The 19006-nt window shown below is 42.1% G+C and overlaps 1 protein-coding gene across 2 annotated transcripts in view; it reads left to right on the top strand.

The window, feature by feature from the left end:
* CMIP (c-Maf inducing protein) overlaps window positions 1-19006 on the top strand; it is a 130569-nt gene that overhangs the window by 54771 nt on the left and 56792 nt on the right. For both annotated transcript variants that reach the window (XM_082062931.1, XM_082062932.1), the window contains exon 2: window positions 14226-14351. In XM_082062931.1, the coding sequence (XP_081919057.1) occupies window positions 14226-14351 (126 nt within the window). The remainder of the gene's footprint in view (window positions 1-14225; window positions 14352-19006) is intronic.

Raw genomic sequence — 19006 nt, 5'->3', positions numbered from 1 at the left:
TCACGTGTGCTTTAAATTATATTCCTAGAGCGTTTTTGGGCTGTTCAGGAGAAAAAGGAAGACGCAGAAATGTGTACTTCTTTTGCATAGTGCCGTTGCATGTGGCTATACTGAATTTACTTTTGTATTCACGTAACTCAGAGGGATGTCTTTTAGCCTCTTGAATTCTGCCTGTAGACTGAATTCACGTCTTTGCTGCTTTCCTTTGTGAAGAACATTAGACGTGGTTACAGCTCAAGACAGAAGTGTCAGCCTCTGATTAGTCACACAGAGCATCACCTGAGTCATCTCCACCCTTGGCCTGGTTCAGTGTCTTAAAGCTGTGCTGATGGTTGAGCTGCTGAATTCTGTCTCCAAATAAAGTCAGTGTATATTAGTGAATGTAATTAATTGATTAAAATGGTTCACGAGACCGCTAAGATCTCAAAGAGTCCAAACTTCAAGTATGACAGCGTAGAAACTGCTGATCATCGGTGTCTGACTTGGGTGGCAGCTGGAGTCGTCTCTGGGAAGGGTCTGATATCTTGCATCCAAGATTCCTGTAGAATTGTCATTTCAAAGGTATTTTGCTTAGGTGCTGTGGAGAGCAGTTGTGTGATGTAGATTATTAGGGGAAAAAATAAATTCCATAAAGCTCAGTCACTGGGACCTTTTCCCCCCCGGGCTTCCAGCAACTGTGAACAGGATCAGGATACTCAGAACAGGTTTGGATGCTGCTAAGAGGCCCAACAAAGTCAAGGGTAATGTTTGTCCTGCAGCGACTAGCACAATGTGTGATTTGTGTGTGTGTGCGCCTTAAACGCTTATTTTCAGGCAGTAAAAGTGTCATCTTCAGCTCTTCTCATCCAACATTTTAATGGTCTGACATGGCTGTTCATGCTTTTGTGTCTGGTAAGGCTGATGGCCAGTGCTCATAACGTGCCTTGGCGATAGCTCTGTGTGTTTGTCGTGGTGGTGGTGAGAGCCTCTGGGACTTAATTCTCAGCAAGGACAATACAGTTGCCATTCTTCTTTGTCCCAGTATGATTTTTTTCCTGCTAGGAAAACAGAATGGGTGCAGCGTTAGTCAAGGACTGTAGTTTTTAGCGCCCAAGAAGAAACATCGTGACTGTCTAATCTGCCATCTTCAAAACCTCATCCAGTGAGTTTTGCATTGAATTGTCATTTGCAGTTCACTGGCTTTTCTTTCTGTTCATGAAAGTGTGAGGGAGTAGATGACAAGTTTAAGGGCTGAATCTCAGTTCTTTACTCATGTGATGAAGGTTATTGCAGCCACTGGTTGCTTGTCCTAAAATGCATCTGCAGGATCTGGGCTTGTAAATGAAGAGCAGTTTTTCCTAATGACTTGCTCAAGCTGCTCTTAGTTACTAAAGGACGGTTATGTCTCGCTTTCTTCACATGAGTAAAGCCTAATGTGGCCACTGAAATAATTAATTTGATGCTTCTTGATGGCAGTCTTTGTTCTTGAAAATAGTCAGGCTTGTATTCATCTCGAGGACAGCACTCTCTATACAGTGTTGTTAAATCTTGCGTGCGTCTGCAGCTGTGTATTTAGAGTTGGATATAATACTTCTAGACTGAAAAGAATACGTTCAGTCGAGTGCTAGATTACTGCCAGGATTACATATGCGGGCCATGTTTTAAGAAGTGCTGTTAGAATTCAGTGACATCTACAGTACATTTGCCACGGAGGCATCGCTGCGGTGTCGCTGCCTCGTGCAGCAGACTGGAACATTGTGTTTCTGTGTAATAACCTCCCAAATGAGTGATATACGGGAAAGCAATGGAAAATATTGATGAAAATAGTAATAACAATAAAAAGAATAGAGGGGCTGATGACTAGGTTATATCTTCCTTGTAACTGGGCACGTAGAGACAGCGTGCTTAGATGAGATAAAAAAGAAAATGGGATGCAAGACAAGAATTTCAGAGGTGTGGTTTGTCTGGCGCTGGCGTTTCTGGCTGGGATTGTAGCTCTGATATGCACAAGATACGCTTATAGGCAGTTGCACCTTTGAAAATATGACGCTCTTTCTTCATGCCTAATCCTTGCATCACGGGAATGGCTCTGAATGTACAGTAAAGCCTTTGATCTGTACTTGGAGAGCGGTATTGGCAGAAACTTATTAGATTGGCTGCCGAGGTGTTAGGATGTGGGTCAAACTGAAACTTTATATCGGTACTTTGGATCTGAGTCTGATTTATTTTTATTTTTTTATTTTTATTTTTTAATTTTGCAAAGAACAGGATTTGAGGTTAAGGTTCTGAACTGAAATCTGAAGCAGAGAAGTGTATTCCTTGGTTGTTCCATGTACTTTTGGAGTTGGATTTAGTGATCCAAAGCCTTGCAAAACGTTGGAGTATTTGGAAATAATCTGCTGCAGTGTTTACAGTGTTGAATGTTGTTTTGGTTTCTGTTTTATTCATTTCCAGTAAGAGCTTGTAATTTGTTGCAAGGAAAGAAGAACAGACTCTGATTTGGAATTCAAATATATATATTTTCAAATTATATATTTTTCAGATGCAGAAAGTGAAAAGGTCTTTCTCAGCAGGCTAGAGAAAAAGGCAGAGGTTACTTTGTTACGCAAGCTTTATATTTATTTTCCAATAATGATAGTTCCCTAAAATGCCCTGATAAGGTCTAGTTGAAGCTTGCTGATCACTTGGGCTGTTTTCAGAGGTTAACATGATTGCTGTGCCTTATTTTAACCCATTTGTCTCTGGGGAAATGGTTGATAATCAATCTCTATATTAAGCATTCATCTTTAAATGTTAGCTGGGAAGATGTAGGTAGGAAGATGAAGCTTTTATATACCTGATGTTCAACCCTTCCTACTAATTCTTCTCTGGCTGTTTTTCTGATAAGACAGATTTTTCTCCGTAGTTGCAAACATAATAGCGCTGTGAGAGTCTGTTAATGCTGTAGTAACTCATAGCCAAAGCAATCAGAAGGAAGAAAGCTGATATCAACAGTAAATTCACATAATACCTTTTGTTCAGCTGTGTTTAGCGAGAGTTGAGTTTATGAAGTAAAATGCTAAAGAACAGAAAGCTGAGAACTAAATCCGTGCACAGTCTGGTGCTGGTTGTGCTTTAGGGCTGGAATGTGGTGTCGTTAATGCTCTGCTGTTGGACGCAGGGCAGGGTGTGCAAACAGGGCAGGTGTGCAACACAAAGTGTCCTTAGCTGGAGGGCCCTGAGCTCTGGCTTAGGGGGAGCAGGACTTGTGCTGGGTCCCGGCTGTGGTTGTGTGCTGTGCCGCCGTGTCCTACAGTGACGTGGTGGAATTTGTGGATCTTAGTTTCAGAGAGAAGGGCAGGAATGGTTATCACTTTTTCCATTCCTGCCTTGGGTAAAGCTGATGCAAGCAGTTGTGGGCAAAACCCATGGTGTTTGTTCAGGTATATAGTTCAAACATACCTCTAATTTGGAAGCTTTTGTATTCTGCTAAAACCAAAATACCATAGAGTGGAGACAAGTCGTGTTTTCATCAGTGGCAGTTTCAAGTCCGTGGTGGTTTGGATTCAGATTTACCAGCAAAAGTTAATGTACTTTGGTAGTATTGGCTTTCTGTTAGCTTTCTGTTGGAAAACCTGTGGCTGGATTAACTTTGGGCAAACAGCTCACTAAAGATCATTCATGTTTCCTTGGTAGAAATTTCATGGTCTAATAGTCATAACTGTGTGGTTGTTGAGGTCAAAGTTCTGAAATGGGACACTTCTCTCGCCCTTTCATCCCTGGGTGGAAAAATCAGTCTACAAAGTTGTGTTTGCAGTACTCAAAATTTTATGAAAACGAGCTATTTCCTTTAGAGACAGTAAATAAATTAATAATATAATCTTGAGAGAGAGCGAGGATGTTGCTGCAGAATTGTGCACAGGAAAGCTGAGTTCACAACATAATTGAACTTGAAAAGCGAAATATAATTGTCAAGGGTGTGAGCGCAACTTGCAGCCACTGTGCGGACACAACCTGTAGGTCTGGCTTGTCTAAAAGGCTGGAATTATTTTAAAGCAGATTTTGATACGAAACTGGAAGGGGGTGGTGTGAGTCAACCTAGTCTAGTATGCAAAACCTCTTTGCTGGGAGAGTGTTTTTTCACTGAACATATAACTCTCAAGTGATACTGTATAAGCCGTCTCTGTGTTGACAGGTAGTGTGCCACATAATTTTTCCCTTTAAATGGTAGCGTTGCTGCCATCTTTATGACCTGAGAATATAAGCAAGGCCAAGTAAATAGGCAGATGAAATCCAGAAAGCCGCCTCATTTCTCCTGCAGCCTGGGAAGCGCTTGTGTTGCTTCCCACCTTCACGTGTGCATCACTACCCGCTGGCTCAATAACTGGTGGTTTTTTCCCAAAACTGCGTCATCCCGAGACACATCTGCATGGCGTGGCATGTTGTGTGAATCTCTGCCTCGTCTGTTGAACCTGGAGCAGGGAGGGCATGCATCTCTGTTTCTTTGCCCGTGTGTGAGCCTGTATCAGAGGACACAGAGGAAATAAGTGAGCATGTCTTGTAGAGAGCTGAATCATCCAGTTGGAACAGAAAATGCTATTGGAGGACTAAGGCGGTTTAGTTGTCCAAAAAAAACTGTGTGAGAGAAGAGCAATGCATGATGCATTAGCTTGTGATAAACAAGGCTTCTCTGGAAATGCATCCCTCTGGAGCCGCATGCATTGCAATCCCTGGGGGGACTCCTGCAATTCCTTGGAATTCTCCAGCCTTTCAGGAGCCACCCAGATAAGCGGGTTGGGCAGTTTCACAGCGTCTGATTGTAACGCCTGCTCTTTGTTCTGCTTTTCAAAGTGTGTCTGTTGAGATGATGATAACGACACCTTTCTCAAGCAGATGCCTGTGCTTCACTTCAGGCGCTCTTATTTAGCTGTCCTGAAAAATGACAAATGGCTTGCTAGGCTAATGAACGTTGCATTGAAACAAAAAATCTGCTAGTTGGGTTTGCCAGTTTCGTACCGTGAGCGCAATGCCTTTATGAGTTTCACTAAATATTTGATTTTTAGTTTTCAACCAAAGGCAAAGTGTCACTTTAAATGCTGCACCGTATCCTTTTGCATAGTAAGGGAGTTTATGAAGGTAATTTAGGTTCTAACTGTTGCTCTATATCCTCCCCATTATGCATTCACCAGTCAACTAGTCAACTGACACTTTTCTCAAATATTTACTCTGATATTTCACTGCAGTTGCCCTCTCCTTCTCCATTCCCTCACCGTCTCCCGTCCGTGGAGGTATCGCACATATTTCAGTTACCCTCTATTTAAATAGCAGCACTCCCTTCCAGTACAAACAGTTGGTCAGTCATTAAACAATGAGGAAGACCAACAGTGGAGGAGGTGATGGGTGAGGCCAGGAGCGTGTGAGCACGATTTTGCAGAAGATTTCCTGCTGAAGAGAAGAAAAGGACACTCTCCATTAGCATCAGGGTGCCGTCCTGTAGCGCTGAGAGAGACGCAACATCAAGAGCAAATCACTGCTGCAAATGTGACAGCCGGGTCTCACTTAAAATTATGTAGAGGCATCCAAGTTGTTGTTGAAGTTAAGACGTGAAACAAAACCCTGGCACTTCAACCATGTTTTCCCACCTCCTTTTGTACCAGAATGTGATTCCAAGTGCTGTGACTCATCTTCAGGATGGGTCTGTTGCTTTTTTTTTTTCACCTAATAACAGTAAGAGTTTAGTAAGACTATCCTTAACAGAATATCTACAGCTTTTTTTAAAGGCTTTGCTACATGTACTTTCTCTTATGTAATGTACAGCAGGGGTATGCATTAATATTTTGCTGAGAACTCAAGACCTGATCATTTTTTCTCCAAAAAAGATCAGAATAGGGCATTCCCTGTTGGCAATTCAGAAGTGTAGCTGGGTTACTGCACTCCCTGTCCTGTACTTGTTCATCAGATTGGGATGGATTTGGCACCCTGGGAACTACAGGGTTTAAAGTACATTAAAAATAATGGGGAAAAAAATGTTAACGGAAACCATTTGACTACTACAGTGGGTATAAGTAGTGCTGGAGATTGCTTGTTTAAATGAAGAACAGGAACTTAACATATTAGCATATTTATGCTATGTGTAGTTTTGCAACAATTTAATTTCCAGATCTTGTTACTAAAATGCAGTAAGAAATGAGCTGGGATGTGCACTAAGAAGGTTATGAGAACTGTCAGGATTGGAGTCCGTGAGTCAAATTTTAAATTTCTAATGGGACAGGGGATCCTGAATAGCTTCTTACCAGTTCAGTATTTTATACTTGGATCACCTCTCAGGTTATTCTTCCCAGCACAGGGGATAGAGGTGAATGTGTTGATTCCCTCACAGCTGCCTTCAGCCTTTTCAGTTGGTAAAACCCTAAAATATTCCATGGGAGGTACAGATCTTTGCCCAGTGGATGTGACCCTACTGATAACAAATGTGGTTTGCTTCTTCACCTCTTGTTGACCCACTTGAGATAGTGAACCACAGGCCTTTGGAGATCTGTAAACCAGAAGTAAAACCACTGTAGGTGCTATGACAATATGCAATAGAAACATACTGTTGCCATTACCTAAACCAGTTCTGAAACACAACTGAACAGAGATCTCCTGTTTATAGTACATGTCAGTTTAGCCACGTTTCCAGTTACTTAACAGACTGATTATTTTCCAGGTGCCAACTTGCTATTTAAAATCAGCTGATGATCTTGTATTTCCAGCTCTTAGGGGTGCCCGTGGTTAAAGTAGTAATGAAAGGGTGGTGTTTAGTTTAGCATGTGCTGTGTCCAGCTTGGTCTGCAATCCCTACACCCAGCCCTTTCTCCTCTCTGGTTTATCAGCGCTTGAAACCCTTCATGGCATGTGACATGGCTGATTTATTGAAAGAGAATTGAAAATAGAGAGCAGCCTTGACTCAAGAACAGTTTGTGGATGCGTTTTTTTTGTTTTCTGTCACATCATCGTTGCTATGGTGACTTAGCAAAGATCTGTTTGGTAGTCATTAAATGTTTCATGTTCTGGGCAAAAGTTAGGGATTTTCCAAATATTCCTCTAACTGTTGTTTTAAAGAAGTACGTGTGTGTATAGTCTTCTGCTACTCTTGTTACTTACTGCTGCTTCTGTGAGCAGGTGTGTACCTGCTGTACTTTGGCTCATGGTGCCCCTTTCTTCCTGAAGTCATTTCAAGGAAGGTGGATGAACAACCTGCCCGTCTCGACCAGGTTATCGACTATGTCCTCCCCAGGAGGGGTGTTGTGGAGTGCAGTGACAAATGAGAAGGGATGGAGAATGTGAACCCTGCCAAGGAATGGTCCTTTTTGTGAATCAGTTATGCAGATTTGGAGGAGGAGGATGATGGGTTTGGAGCTGATTCACGTGGTTGGAGTCAGGAAGTCTGGGCTCTTTTCCCACATCTCTTGGGCTTCTCATATCACCTGAACCATGGCAGGCGTGACCAAGAGCGTGATGCAACTACAACCTCAACTGAGGTTTTCTTCTTCCAGGTTGGGAAGTGGGGAGGTGTTCAGGTTCCATGCGTTCATTGGGAGGGATTGAAGGCTGCTGCTCCAATCAGAGGCATATTCCACCGGGCAGACAAGTCAGGCTGGTGTCTCTGACAGCCTGGCCATGTCTGGCAGCTCCTGCCCTGCCTGCTCCCCATCACGGGCCTGGGATGCGCTTCCCTGGCATGGCACATTTGGCCACTGTCTTGGTGACAAGCTATGGTCAGCCCTCGCTCTGTGGTGGGACAGCTGCACATTGCAGCACCTTCTTGTCCCTGTTGGCAGAGGTTGGAAAGCAGGAGACGAGGTTTCTTCTACTGGCTTGACCAAGAGAGCTTCTTGGGCACCAGCACCATGAGCAGTCAAGTGTTCAGCTCCCCTGGAAGTCCCAGTGGAGTTCCCTTTGTCATACTAAGCTGCCCGGAAGGAAAGGCTGGATTTCTTATGGGCTGTTTAGACAGGGCCCTCTTGGTGATGGACATCTTCAGGAAGTCTTCAGGATGCGTGCCTTATTTTATTCCCAGGAATTCCAATAGTTCTGTTGGTAAAATAAACTGAACGCTCGTAAGTGCTCCTTCAGCTGGGTTTGACAGTAAAAGAGAAAGATCTCATTAAAAAGAAAGAAATTCTATATGCATTTCAACTAACATAATTAATATTTTTTTCCCTGCTTATTTGACTTTTCTGTCATGGTACATATCCCATGATATGACCTTATTTTCCCTTCTTCTTAATGATGAACTTCTGTGCTTGGGACTTATCTCAGAGCTGAATTAATTTGAAGTTCTTCCCCTTGCTGGTGTCTGCTGCATTGATTTCAAAGATTTTGTAGCTCATATTTCTTGATGTTGAGTCCAGTTTTGTTTGTTGTTTGTTTTTTCTTGTCAGCTCTTTGTGAACAGTTTTGGCCAGTCCATTTTTCTGAACTGATACTTCAGCCCCACTGCAGATTGGAAGGGTTTTTTTCTGTGCTGTCTGAAGTAGCCTGTTTCTTACTGGCAGCTCTTACATTTTTATCAGTCTCCAGTCCCAGTTGTCTTAAATATTTAGAGGAGAAAAAGAGATTTATGCACATTTTTGCTGCAAAGCTAGATTTGGTTGAATTTCTGTTGAGTTTCTGATTTAAGATTCCCAGCTGGTGTAAATCAGTGAAGTTTCACCAATGTCTTTGTATGATCAGCTCAACTGAGGATCTTTCTTAATTAAATCGTGTCACTTACTGAAGTTGAGCTACTTTGTGCTGAGTGTATGACAGTTGCTGCTGTATTTTTCTGTAGAAAAATATGGGATATATTTCTGTTGTCTTTTATCTCTGCGTAGCTATAAAGAGAGACAGGTGTGTGTGTGTACATTTATATACACACATGGATGTTTATGTGCACGGTCAGCCACACACAAATAAATGTGGTAGGAAAACCCCTTCCTCTTTTTCCTATCATTAATGATGCACTAGCACACCCGAGGCTCCAGCCTCGCTGAACATTTGGGCCACCATGTCCAAATTTGTTTCCATGCATCAAAAAGCTCCAAACCCAACCAAACAAAACTCCATCAAGCATCACTACCAAACCTGGAGACACTTGGGGAACAAAGCAGCTCCAGTCAGAAATAATTTCTATTTGCCCATTGAGAGGTCCCTTCCTCACGGGTCCCTTTTCACCCAGTGTAGTCCCCCTTCCAACGCACTGAGCAAGCAAAGTTTCTTCTTGTAGTCCAACACATGAAACTTTGTATTTTTCAGGAGGAGTGGGAAGGGAATGGTGATGATGGGCAGGCCGGGGTCTGGGAACTGTGATGGATTTGATGAGAACGTTGTTCCAAGGAAGCTCAGAACTTCCTTTGTGCAGCTTTGGGGCAGAGTTGGGTGTCTCCCTCCTCTTAGTCTTTCTGCCTGTGTTTTTTTTTTTTTTGTTATCACGTTAGTCTCTGTGAGATTAACATTGACTTTGAACTCTTCCAAGTCATTGTGACAAGTGAGCATGGCAGTAAATTCTTCCATATCAAGAGCGAGACAAATTGTACTGCGCTGCATATTATGGCGTAGTACCACTAATTATTTAACTTGATAAATGTCTTCTGATAGGTTATATAGTTAATGAACAAAGATGTTAATTGCTCTTATCTGAAAAAGCTACATTCACAGGGGCGTTCTCTGGAGCCGTGGATGTGTCTTAACAGAGATTTATTTCAAATCGGCCATTGTTTTCAGCAGTTTCAGAGTCCATTACCCTTCATTGTGATGACTGAATAGTCTCCACCCACATCAAAGTTTGGAGAGCAATCACCTCTTCCTATGTGTTATTCAGCAGGACTGAATTTTATTTGGATGTGGAAAACTTATATGTAATACAGTATGCTTATCATCCTGGGCTACAGCAGCATGGCTCATTCTTAAGAGCAGCCAACAGAGAAATAAGCAGCTAAGAGCAAGGGTCTGGAATAGCCCCGTTTCCCCCCACCATCTGGAGTATTTAATTGGCAAAATCATTCTTCATTGTTGTCGTGTTGGTGGGAGTTGTCAGTCTAAATATGTTTTAATGCAAATAACCATCTCTATTTGTGGAATTCATCTTTTCTAGATGCTTTCTTTGGAAAATACGCAGCTGAGGATTTAGTACATTATTATATGACTAAGTGCATACAAGTCTCATATTAACAATGGACGTCACGTTTATTCTTTCCCTTTTACAATTTCCCATGGAAACAAGTGGGCAGACTTTTGCATTATTGAGTAGTCTGCTGTTGCCAAATTCTCCCAGAAACACTAGAAGAAAACCAGCCTTATGCGTGAACCCACAGTTTTGGGAGCACTGGGTTCCCCTAGGATGCCATTTATTGTAAGTTCTGGTGCATGGCTATTCTCGTACAAAGTTTTTTTCAGAGCAGTATGATTAATAAATCTTTATGGAACTGAAAAAAGACAAAGTTCTCATACCTGATTTCCCAAAGGGGAAGTTGCATGTTTCATTAGGAGGCTAAAGGCTAATGTGAAGAGAAATGTTTCGTTGATTTAGGGGTTTTGTTTGTTGTAATAAGTTTAATTTTCATTTGTGAGACTCTTATAGTTTTTCAGAACGTGTTCAACAGCATTTAGCCAGAAGTTAAAGCTGTGACTTTAAATCTGTAAGCTGACGTATGTAGATTCTCTGGCCAAAGTTTCCTAAGTCAAGATTAATTTTGTAAAGTGAATGAGAAAGTGCATTGTCTTGCTTCGTTTGATAGATTTCAGACTTTGCCAAGAAATATAAATCTTCTTTCAAAAATGACAGCTATAAAAGTGAGAATTATTATTTTCTTAAATAAGGGCATTTTCAACTGAACTTGATGTATTACTGCTCAAAGATGCTGTGGCTTTAGACTGTCTCATACCAATAATTACACTGAAATATTTAGGTCCTTGCTGTTTGCTCCCCCATGATATACTGTCCCCAAAGTTAGGTTAACACACTAATTTCTGTTTGGTGTTACAAATGAGGCCAGAGGAGCTAAAACCTGGCAAAAGCTGGAGGGGTTCCCTGATCTGCCTGACACCACAGCCAGACAAGTATTTGTATGGGCAGAAGCAAAGTGGGTGGATGGAGGTGGGAATGCTGCGTAAGACTATAGTGTTGATGCCAGATGCTTCATGGCGACCAGCTGAGGATCAGTCTCATTTTAGGTATTTTTTAGGTCTCTGAAGCCATGTTGCTAGTTTTGCATGTTGCTCCAATTTGAATTTGTCATGGAGTGACCTTGGGGTGGAGGATGCAGCTTCTGGGGGTGTGTACAAGCAAGACCAGCCGGAACACCAGAACATGCAACACTTGCACAGCCCATTTATCGGCCACAATGATTCACTGTGATCGATGTTCACATACCTGAACGCTTTAAGGGGAACCAGTGACTCAGGCTGTGGTTTCACCTCAGGCTGTTTCCTGATAAATGGCTGAACTGTGCTTGGTCTTGTGAAAACACAACTGGGGAACATCGCTCTGTCCTTGTACACGAGTGCGCACAGGGTCTAGGAAAGGACACCTCGGTGCGACCTTCACCTCGTTGCTGCCGTGGCCTCTCTGTGAGCAGCACCTCACCCTTGGCAGGTCCGGGAAGGCTCAGCTCCAAGGACAGCTCTGTTTCAGTGCTTTTTCAGGGCATTTCTGCACAGCCCCGATGGGGGAGCGTGGTCTTCAGTGTTTGACAGCATCTACAAGCACAGTTTCAAGGAGCTCTACGCAATGATAAATCACTTTGCTTTAGTCTCTTCCGATTGCAGCACAGAGGTGAAGCTGCCTGTAGCTGGTATTTTCAGCATTGAAAATACTTCCTAGAACACAGTGTTTTTAATGAAGACAGAAACAATGCATATGATGTTGTTTATAGGGATTAAGGTAGATTTGGGCTATTCATTTTTTGAGCAAGATAGCAAACCACTGTAGTAAAGTGTTGTGTGTGGTATTGCTTGATAGAAGGTGTGGAAGTGGGATTGTATGAGTGCTGTAGAAACTGCCTCATTGGCATAATGCTTTCTGTGTAATTCCCTGTTATGGGTTAGGTAGTCTTCCCATCCTTTGCAAACGGCAGAACTCTGTGTTCCTCCATCCTCCTTAATGAAAAGGGCTGTCCGATGAGAAAAGGTTTATACCTGGGATGAAATCACTTGTTTATGGCAGCAGAGCTGTGACTGAACTGGATCGCTTGTCTTTAATGCTGCTGAAAAGGATGGTTTAAGGTATAGAAGAAGCTTCTCTTGGGAACAGATTCTGTGAGAATTCTTCAAATCCTCTTTGAAGTTAATGGAGGGTATTAAGGGTATTCAGCACCTTCTTAAGGAAGAAATTTAAATTGCTTTGATTCATTTCATTTTATATTTGCGTCAGCTGGTTCTGGATTTCTCCCTTCTCCAGCTTTCAGAGCCTGTTTTTGATAACTTTGCCTCCTGAGCATGCTGGATTTTATACTGGCCGTTTCCATGTTTTTCCCTGGGTGTTGTAATGCTGATTACTGGGGGATCTTGGGCCTTTGGTTTCCTGTGAGAACGAGATAATTACTCTCCAGTAGGCAACGCATGACGTTATAGTATCAGCATTAAGCCACTGGGATTCCAGTCACTAGTGTAGAACAATATTGTGGGTAAATGAATAAGCAGAAGTTTATCATACTTCCTGCATAACAAGGTTTTCATTAAAGAGACAGCGAAAATTGTTTCCAGCAAGGGCTCGTGTAAAATGAACGCTACCGCAACAAACATTATCAAAAAAGTTATTAAAGTTCAGTTCCCTGGCTTGCTGGGTTTTTCTTGCTGAAAAGACACTCTGTAGTAGTGAAGGTGGATGACAGGTCATCATTACATTTTGACAGATGATGTTTGTGGCTTTATGAACATGTATGAAGTGTATAACTTCAAAGTAGGATTTCCAGATGCACCACCTACTTAACTTATGGAAGAAAGTTGCACCAGTTAGAAGCAGAGATGTTCCAAATGCAATTTGCCTCTTTCACACTCGCCCCCAGGAATCCTGTGTTGTGATTTTGAGAGTTGGCCCCGTTTGACCCTGCAGTAGATGTGGTTTCTCCCTTGCCTTCTTTATTTCAAGACTGTCAGTTAAAAATAACTTATGTATTGGGCCCAGTGGGAGTAAGCTTGAGAAGTTATATGTAAACCAGAATAGTGAGAAAATAATTCATAAATGTAATAAGCTCTGTTCTCTTGCAAGACATGGCTAACCCAAAGGTCTGTCCATTTTTGTATGAAAATAGTTTATCTGCCATAGAAACACTGATCAGTTTGCTCATGCTATAGCAAAGTGAAATAAATGATGCTTTTGAGGACCTCTGTTAAGTACTCTAATTATTTATATAATGTGAAGACTTGCATAAAATATGGTCTATGTATGCATACTGATAGATACACATCTATATATCTGTATATTTACTTATGTTTAGGATGTAACTTTATGTGTGCTTGCATATATACATTTATATTTCAGCTTATCTCAGAGAGAATTGTACTTCTGTAATGCCAAAGACTTATGGGGATACTGGTTAGGAGTTTCACCTTTAAGTTTTTTTCCTTGCTACTGTCAATTTATGTTGTATGTGTAATTGCAAAGCACAGTTATTTATGTTTTAATTGTGGCTTTCACTTTAAATCGGGCATCAGCAGCCTGTGCAGGAAAACAGCACTTGCACATAGGCTGAGATGAGCAGATGGGTTACGCTGCTTCTCCTTTGTCTAAAAGCTGAGGGCTGAATCTTTGGAGCCCCAAGAACCGCTGTCAGATGTAGCAGTCTAGATTTTGATGATGTGCTTGATCAGCCTTGCAGCCAGGGAGAAGAACAAGCGTGTGTGGAATAAAACTGCTGTAATACAATACATTGCTCTTCTATCTTTGTGACCGAGATGCTTCTTCATACATTGATTGATAGCACGTGCATGGCCAGACCCCTTCATAGCTCAGTTCAATTTGAAATTAGATTACATTGATTTTTGGGTCCAGAACAAATGCAGTTTGACATCTTCATGTTTCAGGCACCTGGGTCTGGCCTGGTCTTGTTTTTATGTCTTAACTCTTGAACAAGTTGGGTGAAGGTGGCTGGATGGATGTCTCTGTTGTTATCTTCCAGTTAGATATTTTGCAGATATTTTCAACACCAAGAGTCATTTTCATAGTGCTATTCTTAATTGGGAATTGTGAAATTTCTGATGACTAAGTAAACTTTTTTTTTTTCCCCCTCTCCTTTGTTTTCTTGCAGCCTACTGGGTACATGGAAAACTCAATTTCCTACAGTGCTATTGAAGACGTTCAACTGCTCTCCTGGGAGAATGCCCCTAAGTACTGTTTACAGCTCACAATCCCAGGGGGTACTGTCTTACTGCAGGTACAGTAAACACAGAAGTACAATTTTCTTTCTCTCTTCTTATGAATCTCCTTTAACTTCCCTGTGCTATGCATGAAATCTTAATTAGATGGACTCAGAAAAGGCAGAGAACTCGAGGCTGTCAAATGATCTAACCACCAGAAAACTTGCTTAGGGTGATAGGTCTGAAACTCCTATTGTTGCTTGACAGTCAGAATGGATATTTTGGGCCACTTAACTCTTACCATAGTTCTCAGGATTGTTTCAAACACAATTTGTTACCTGCTACCCTTTGGGAATTTACTTTTTCGGTTGAATATACAGCCATCACTATTGTGTCTGTGCATTTTTGGCAGGCAGGACTGTAAACAGCCTGGGTGAGCAATTTCAGCAGAAAATGTAAAGAAACCAGACAAAACCAAAGTCCTTTGCTGCTGTTCACAGGACAGTCCTTCCAGAAGGAATTTCCTTCTTTCTTGGTGGTGAATTGTTTGCTGAAGCCCCTGTAGGGCCACACAGTATGTGGCACCATCTGCATTCAGGGAGGGTTTAGTCAAAGCTCTTCTGAAATGGCTCTACCTGCAGATCATGAGAAAAATAACCCAAGCGGGTATCATTCGGTAACCCAAGGCTAGGTGCCAAGCTGGTCTGTGAATTTCAGACAGGCTGCTGCAGGTCCACCGAAGTCCTGATCCTGTGCTTTGAAAAGCCTCGGCTGTGCGTGACACTGGGGAGGGCAGGAACACGAGCTGTGGTTTCCCAACAGCTAGATTAGGGTCCTCGTTGTTGATGGAATCTTCCTTGCCTAATCCGTTAATTGAATTAATTAGAAAGAAACCCATTTGTCAAGTTGGATTATTTTGATTTTTTTTTTTCTTGCAATAAATTTGACTCTGTTCTTCTCCGTAAATAGTGGTGTTAGCATTTATGTTTATATCTGTTTCAATGGGTAGAATAGTTAGATCTGCCTTTCCAAATTCTGTTTCTAAGTCTTTCTTCTATAGTTTATGGTAGATGCCTTTGTTGCCCTGCTGAATAGGAAACAAGATGAAGTTTGAACCCACAGCTCCCTGCTGAATTTGAAGGTGCGGACTTTAATCTGGAGCTGCCTGGTATTTGTTAAAAACAAACAAACAAGCAAACATAACCCCCACTCCCCAAACCCCAAAACAAACAAAAAGCACAGAAAACCACAAACAAACAAAACCAACCAAAACCCCCAAAGAAACACAAACAAAACCAACAAACAAAAACCAAAACAATCCCAAGCAAAACAAAACAAAACACCAACCTCCCCCCCACCGCCAACCAACCAACCAAACCCAAAACAACCAAAAAAACCAGCAAATCAAACACACAAATAATTATATTTGTGAGAAAGTAACATCTTAGCATGGGATGCTTTGGCATTTTCTTTGAAAAAATTGATGTCTTTATGTAACCTCATAGGACCTGATAAAGAAGCGGAGTGAGCTGGGCTTCTGTTGTGTTTATTGCTGACTGGCTGAGCAGACTGGATCAGATTACATTATAACTCTCTGGGAATTTCAGCATAATTGAAAATACAAACTTTAAAAATGTTTTTAGTATGACTCGGTCCTTAGTAGTGGTCTGATTCATCAAATGTGGCCAGATCGGAGGGAGTATAAAAATAGATTTCCCTTATACAGTTGTAATGTGTGTTAACTGATCCAAAACAGTATGAAAAGTTATGTTTAGTGTACTTAATAAATCAAGATACAGAGACTGGATTTATTTAGTAGTCAGCTTCAGCAGAAATTCTCTGGTGTATGTGCACAAGGAGTCTTAAGTACCCAAATGGGGTTCACTGGGGTGCTGGGAAACTCAGATGCTCAGAAATTAGCCCGTGCATACTTCAGTTATTTCCAGGTTTCCGAGAGACTTCAACACTTTTATGGGAGATTGAGACTTCCAGTCTTTTATAAAATCCTTCTGTGTGGCTGGTCTGGGCAGCAGCTTGCTCTGGTGTAGTGTCCAGCTCTGGTATCAGGAGGTGTATGATAGTAGAACAAGCAAACCTACTCCTACCATGTTCCCAGTATTCTTCTTTTTATTGATTAAATACTATGGTGTGCTATTGACATGGTTTGTCATAAAATGAAGCATTTTAGTAGTTCTGAATCACAGGCTTTCCTGATTTTTCATTTTGCAGAAACATTTAAAATTCGAACTTCTGCTTCACTGATTTGTAGCAGAAGCAAATTTTGGACAAGGAGCATTTCCCTCAGGTGGAAATTAATTTCCAGCAGTCCTTGTGGGAGGATGTCAGCATGTGGTGGTAGAGCATCCTTCGTGTTTTTGTCTGTGGTAGGCATGACAAATTCCACAAGAGAGTCCGAGTCAAGTTGTGTTCGGGTTCTCATCCCCCCGTCTGCTGTCACCAAGGTCTATTTCTGGCTAATTACAGCACAGTAATGAGTCAGAGAAGGAAGAGTGCCATTACCTTTCCTTGCATCATCCTGATGTCCTCCCATAGCAATACTGACCCATCCCAATCTATTTTAACACATGAAATCTGACAAGCAGTGCCGGAGGTGATGCAGCTCCTCTTAAGAAATCGGATCGTGATAACAGGACCTGTCTACCTGGGTTTCAGAGGAAGATTTGGTTCTCAGGCAACAAACAGCTTAATCTGGGCTGGGATTGCATCAGGAATTTGTCTTCGTGCCTGCACTTCCCACTCGGTGTTCCCACTGTGCACCGAGCACAGGCGCTTTTCACCGCCTGGCTTTGGGGGTTCTCATTGTCCCGTGTTGGAATCATGGACAGTCAGTTTTCTGGGAGTCATGGACAGTCAGTTTTCTAAGGGCTTGTGTTTTCTTTCTTCCTGACAAGTGATGTTGTCCCTGGTCCTTCTGATGAGCAGCAGTCAACTCTTGCAGATATTTTTCTATTCCTACAATGGGGTTAGCAGGTGTGAAAGGTGGTGTCATGAAGCTGGCTCATAGGCCACAGGCGCTCTAGGCCAAGAAAGAGGAGGTAAATTTAACCTTTGGAGAAGTGTGAGCTCTTTAGTATCAGTAATAGCTGGGTCTCCTTGAGCTGGGCTGAACTTCTGCTCTTCTGCTTTCTGTTTGTAAAGCACAATGTGTGATTATAGTGTGGGGATGATTGCGAAGAGGATGCTGCTATTGATAGCGAAATACCTGGAATAACCTGTTGAAACAGACTGAAAAAAGAGAGTATAATTTTACAAGCTGCTTAGCACCAAATGTAGGGAGAGTGTCAGGAAAAAGGGTTTGGTGTTTCAGTAATGACAGCACTGCCCGCTTTCCCGTGGTGTCCTTTCTTTCAGATGACTCCTGCATGCCTTAAAGACACCACATCCATCCCTATCACTAGCATTGTTTTATTCATTTCTTGGCAATCAAGTGTAGTCAGAAAGAAAAACAAACAGACCAGGAAGCCTTGACAAGCACAGCAGTCACAAGTTCAGCACGTTTTCTTTGCCAGGGAGTCCCCGCAGTAAATATTTCCACTGGATTTTTTAGTAACATTTTATTTTAGTTTCCTCAGAGAACCTGGCTTTTGTTTTAAGTGTGAGTCCAGCCGATGTTGCCGGTGTGGAGAGGGTCACGCAGGGACCAGTATCCAGCACAGACAGAGAATATTTTCAGGAGGAAAACAGCATTTCTAGCAATTACCAGCAGCTCTGCCTGTACCTCACGTTAAGCCAGAAGAGTGGCGGATTTCACTTGCGGGCCTGCCTGTGTTGTGGAGGTGCAACAGTGGATTTGCATCACCAGATAAAGGTTTCATACAGTCTACATGAGGCAACAATGTTTGTGCCATGGGAGTTCAAATTCCTGCAGCCCTGAGCCGCTCTGCTCCGCTGTTCCTGTGGCTGATAATAAATAAGTGCAGAGAAGCCTGCGATGTTTTATGAGTCCCAGTAATGAATGTCAGCTGGAGGAAAGTGTAAAAAACCTGCCATGCTGCTGATCATATAGCAAGAGAAAGAAAAACATAGAATAAAACCAGGAAGAGTTAGAATCTGGATCATCAAATCCCACTGATTGTCACATCTTTTCAAACAGCAAAACCCCTTAAGACGGTATGTGTGAAGGATGCTGTTGTAAGGAAGAACCTGGGAACTTTATGCTACGTGGACAAGCCTGTTCTTGTATACTTCTGAGTAACACACATGCCAGTAAAAGGGATGCTGTAGTGCTATCTTACCATTAAAGGTACCTGGTAGCATGTAATGGGTGGTGTGGTGGAAATGATAAACCTTCTGCTGATGCTTGTGGCTGTAGACATATTGGTGAAGCTGTGAGAATTATATGAGCTAAAGGTCTTCACCATCATTTCTGAAGTGGTGGGTTTCTTGCAGAGTTTCAGGTGTTCTGTTTCTCAGCACCACACAGGTTCCTATTTTGTCTCCTTCTCGCCTGGGAGGAAAGCACTGCAGGGGCCGCAGTTTCCTCTGTTTGTGAGCAGAAAGAGAATCTGCTTTTGAAAAGTTCACTGCTTTTTAATGAAAAAGTCTATTGCTACTTATTGGCTAAGAAATGAAGTAGTTTGGGTGCAGAGAAAAATACTTCCCTTTTTGAGCAGAGATGTAAATTTACTCATGTTGACCCAAGCTCTGTCTATGCAGGCAGTTGATCTTTTGCAGTTTTCCTCCTGTAAACAGTCTTTTTGAAACGGATTAA

The sequence above is a fragment of the Streptopelia decaocto genome, assembly GCF_964273445.1.
Source record: "Streptopelia decaocto genome assembly, chromosome: 11".
NCBI classification, from domain to species: Eukaryota; Metazoa; Chordata; class Aves; order Columbiformes; family Columbidae; genus Streptopelia; species Streptopelia decaocto.
The sequence above is the reverse complement of the archived record's forward strand: the minus strand, read 5'-3'. Positions and strand labels throughout refer to the sequence as shown.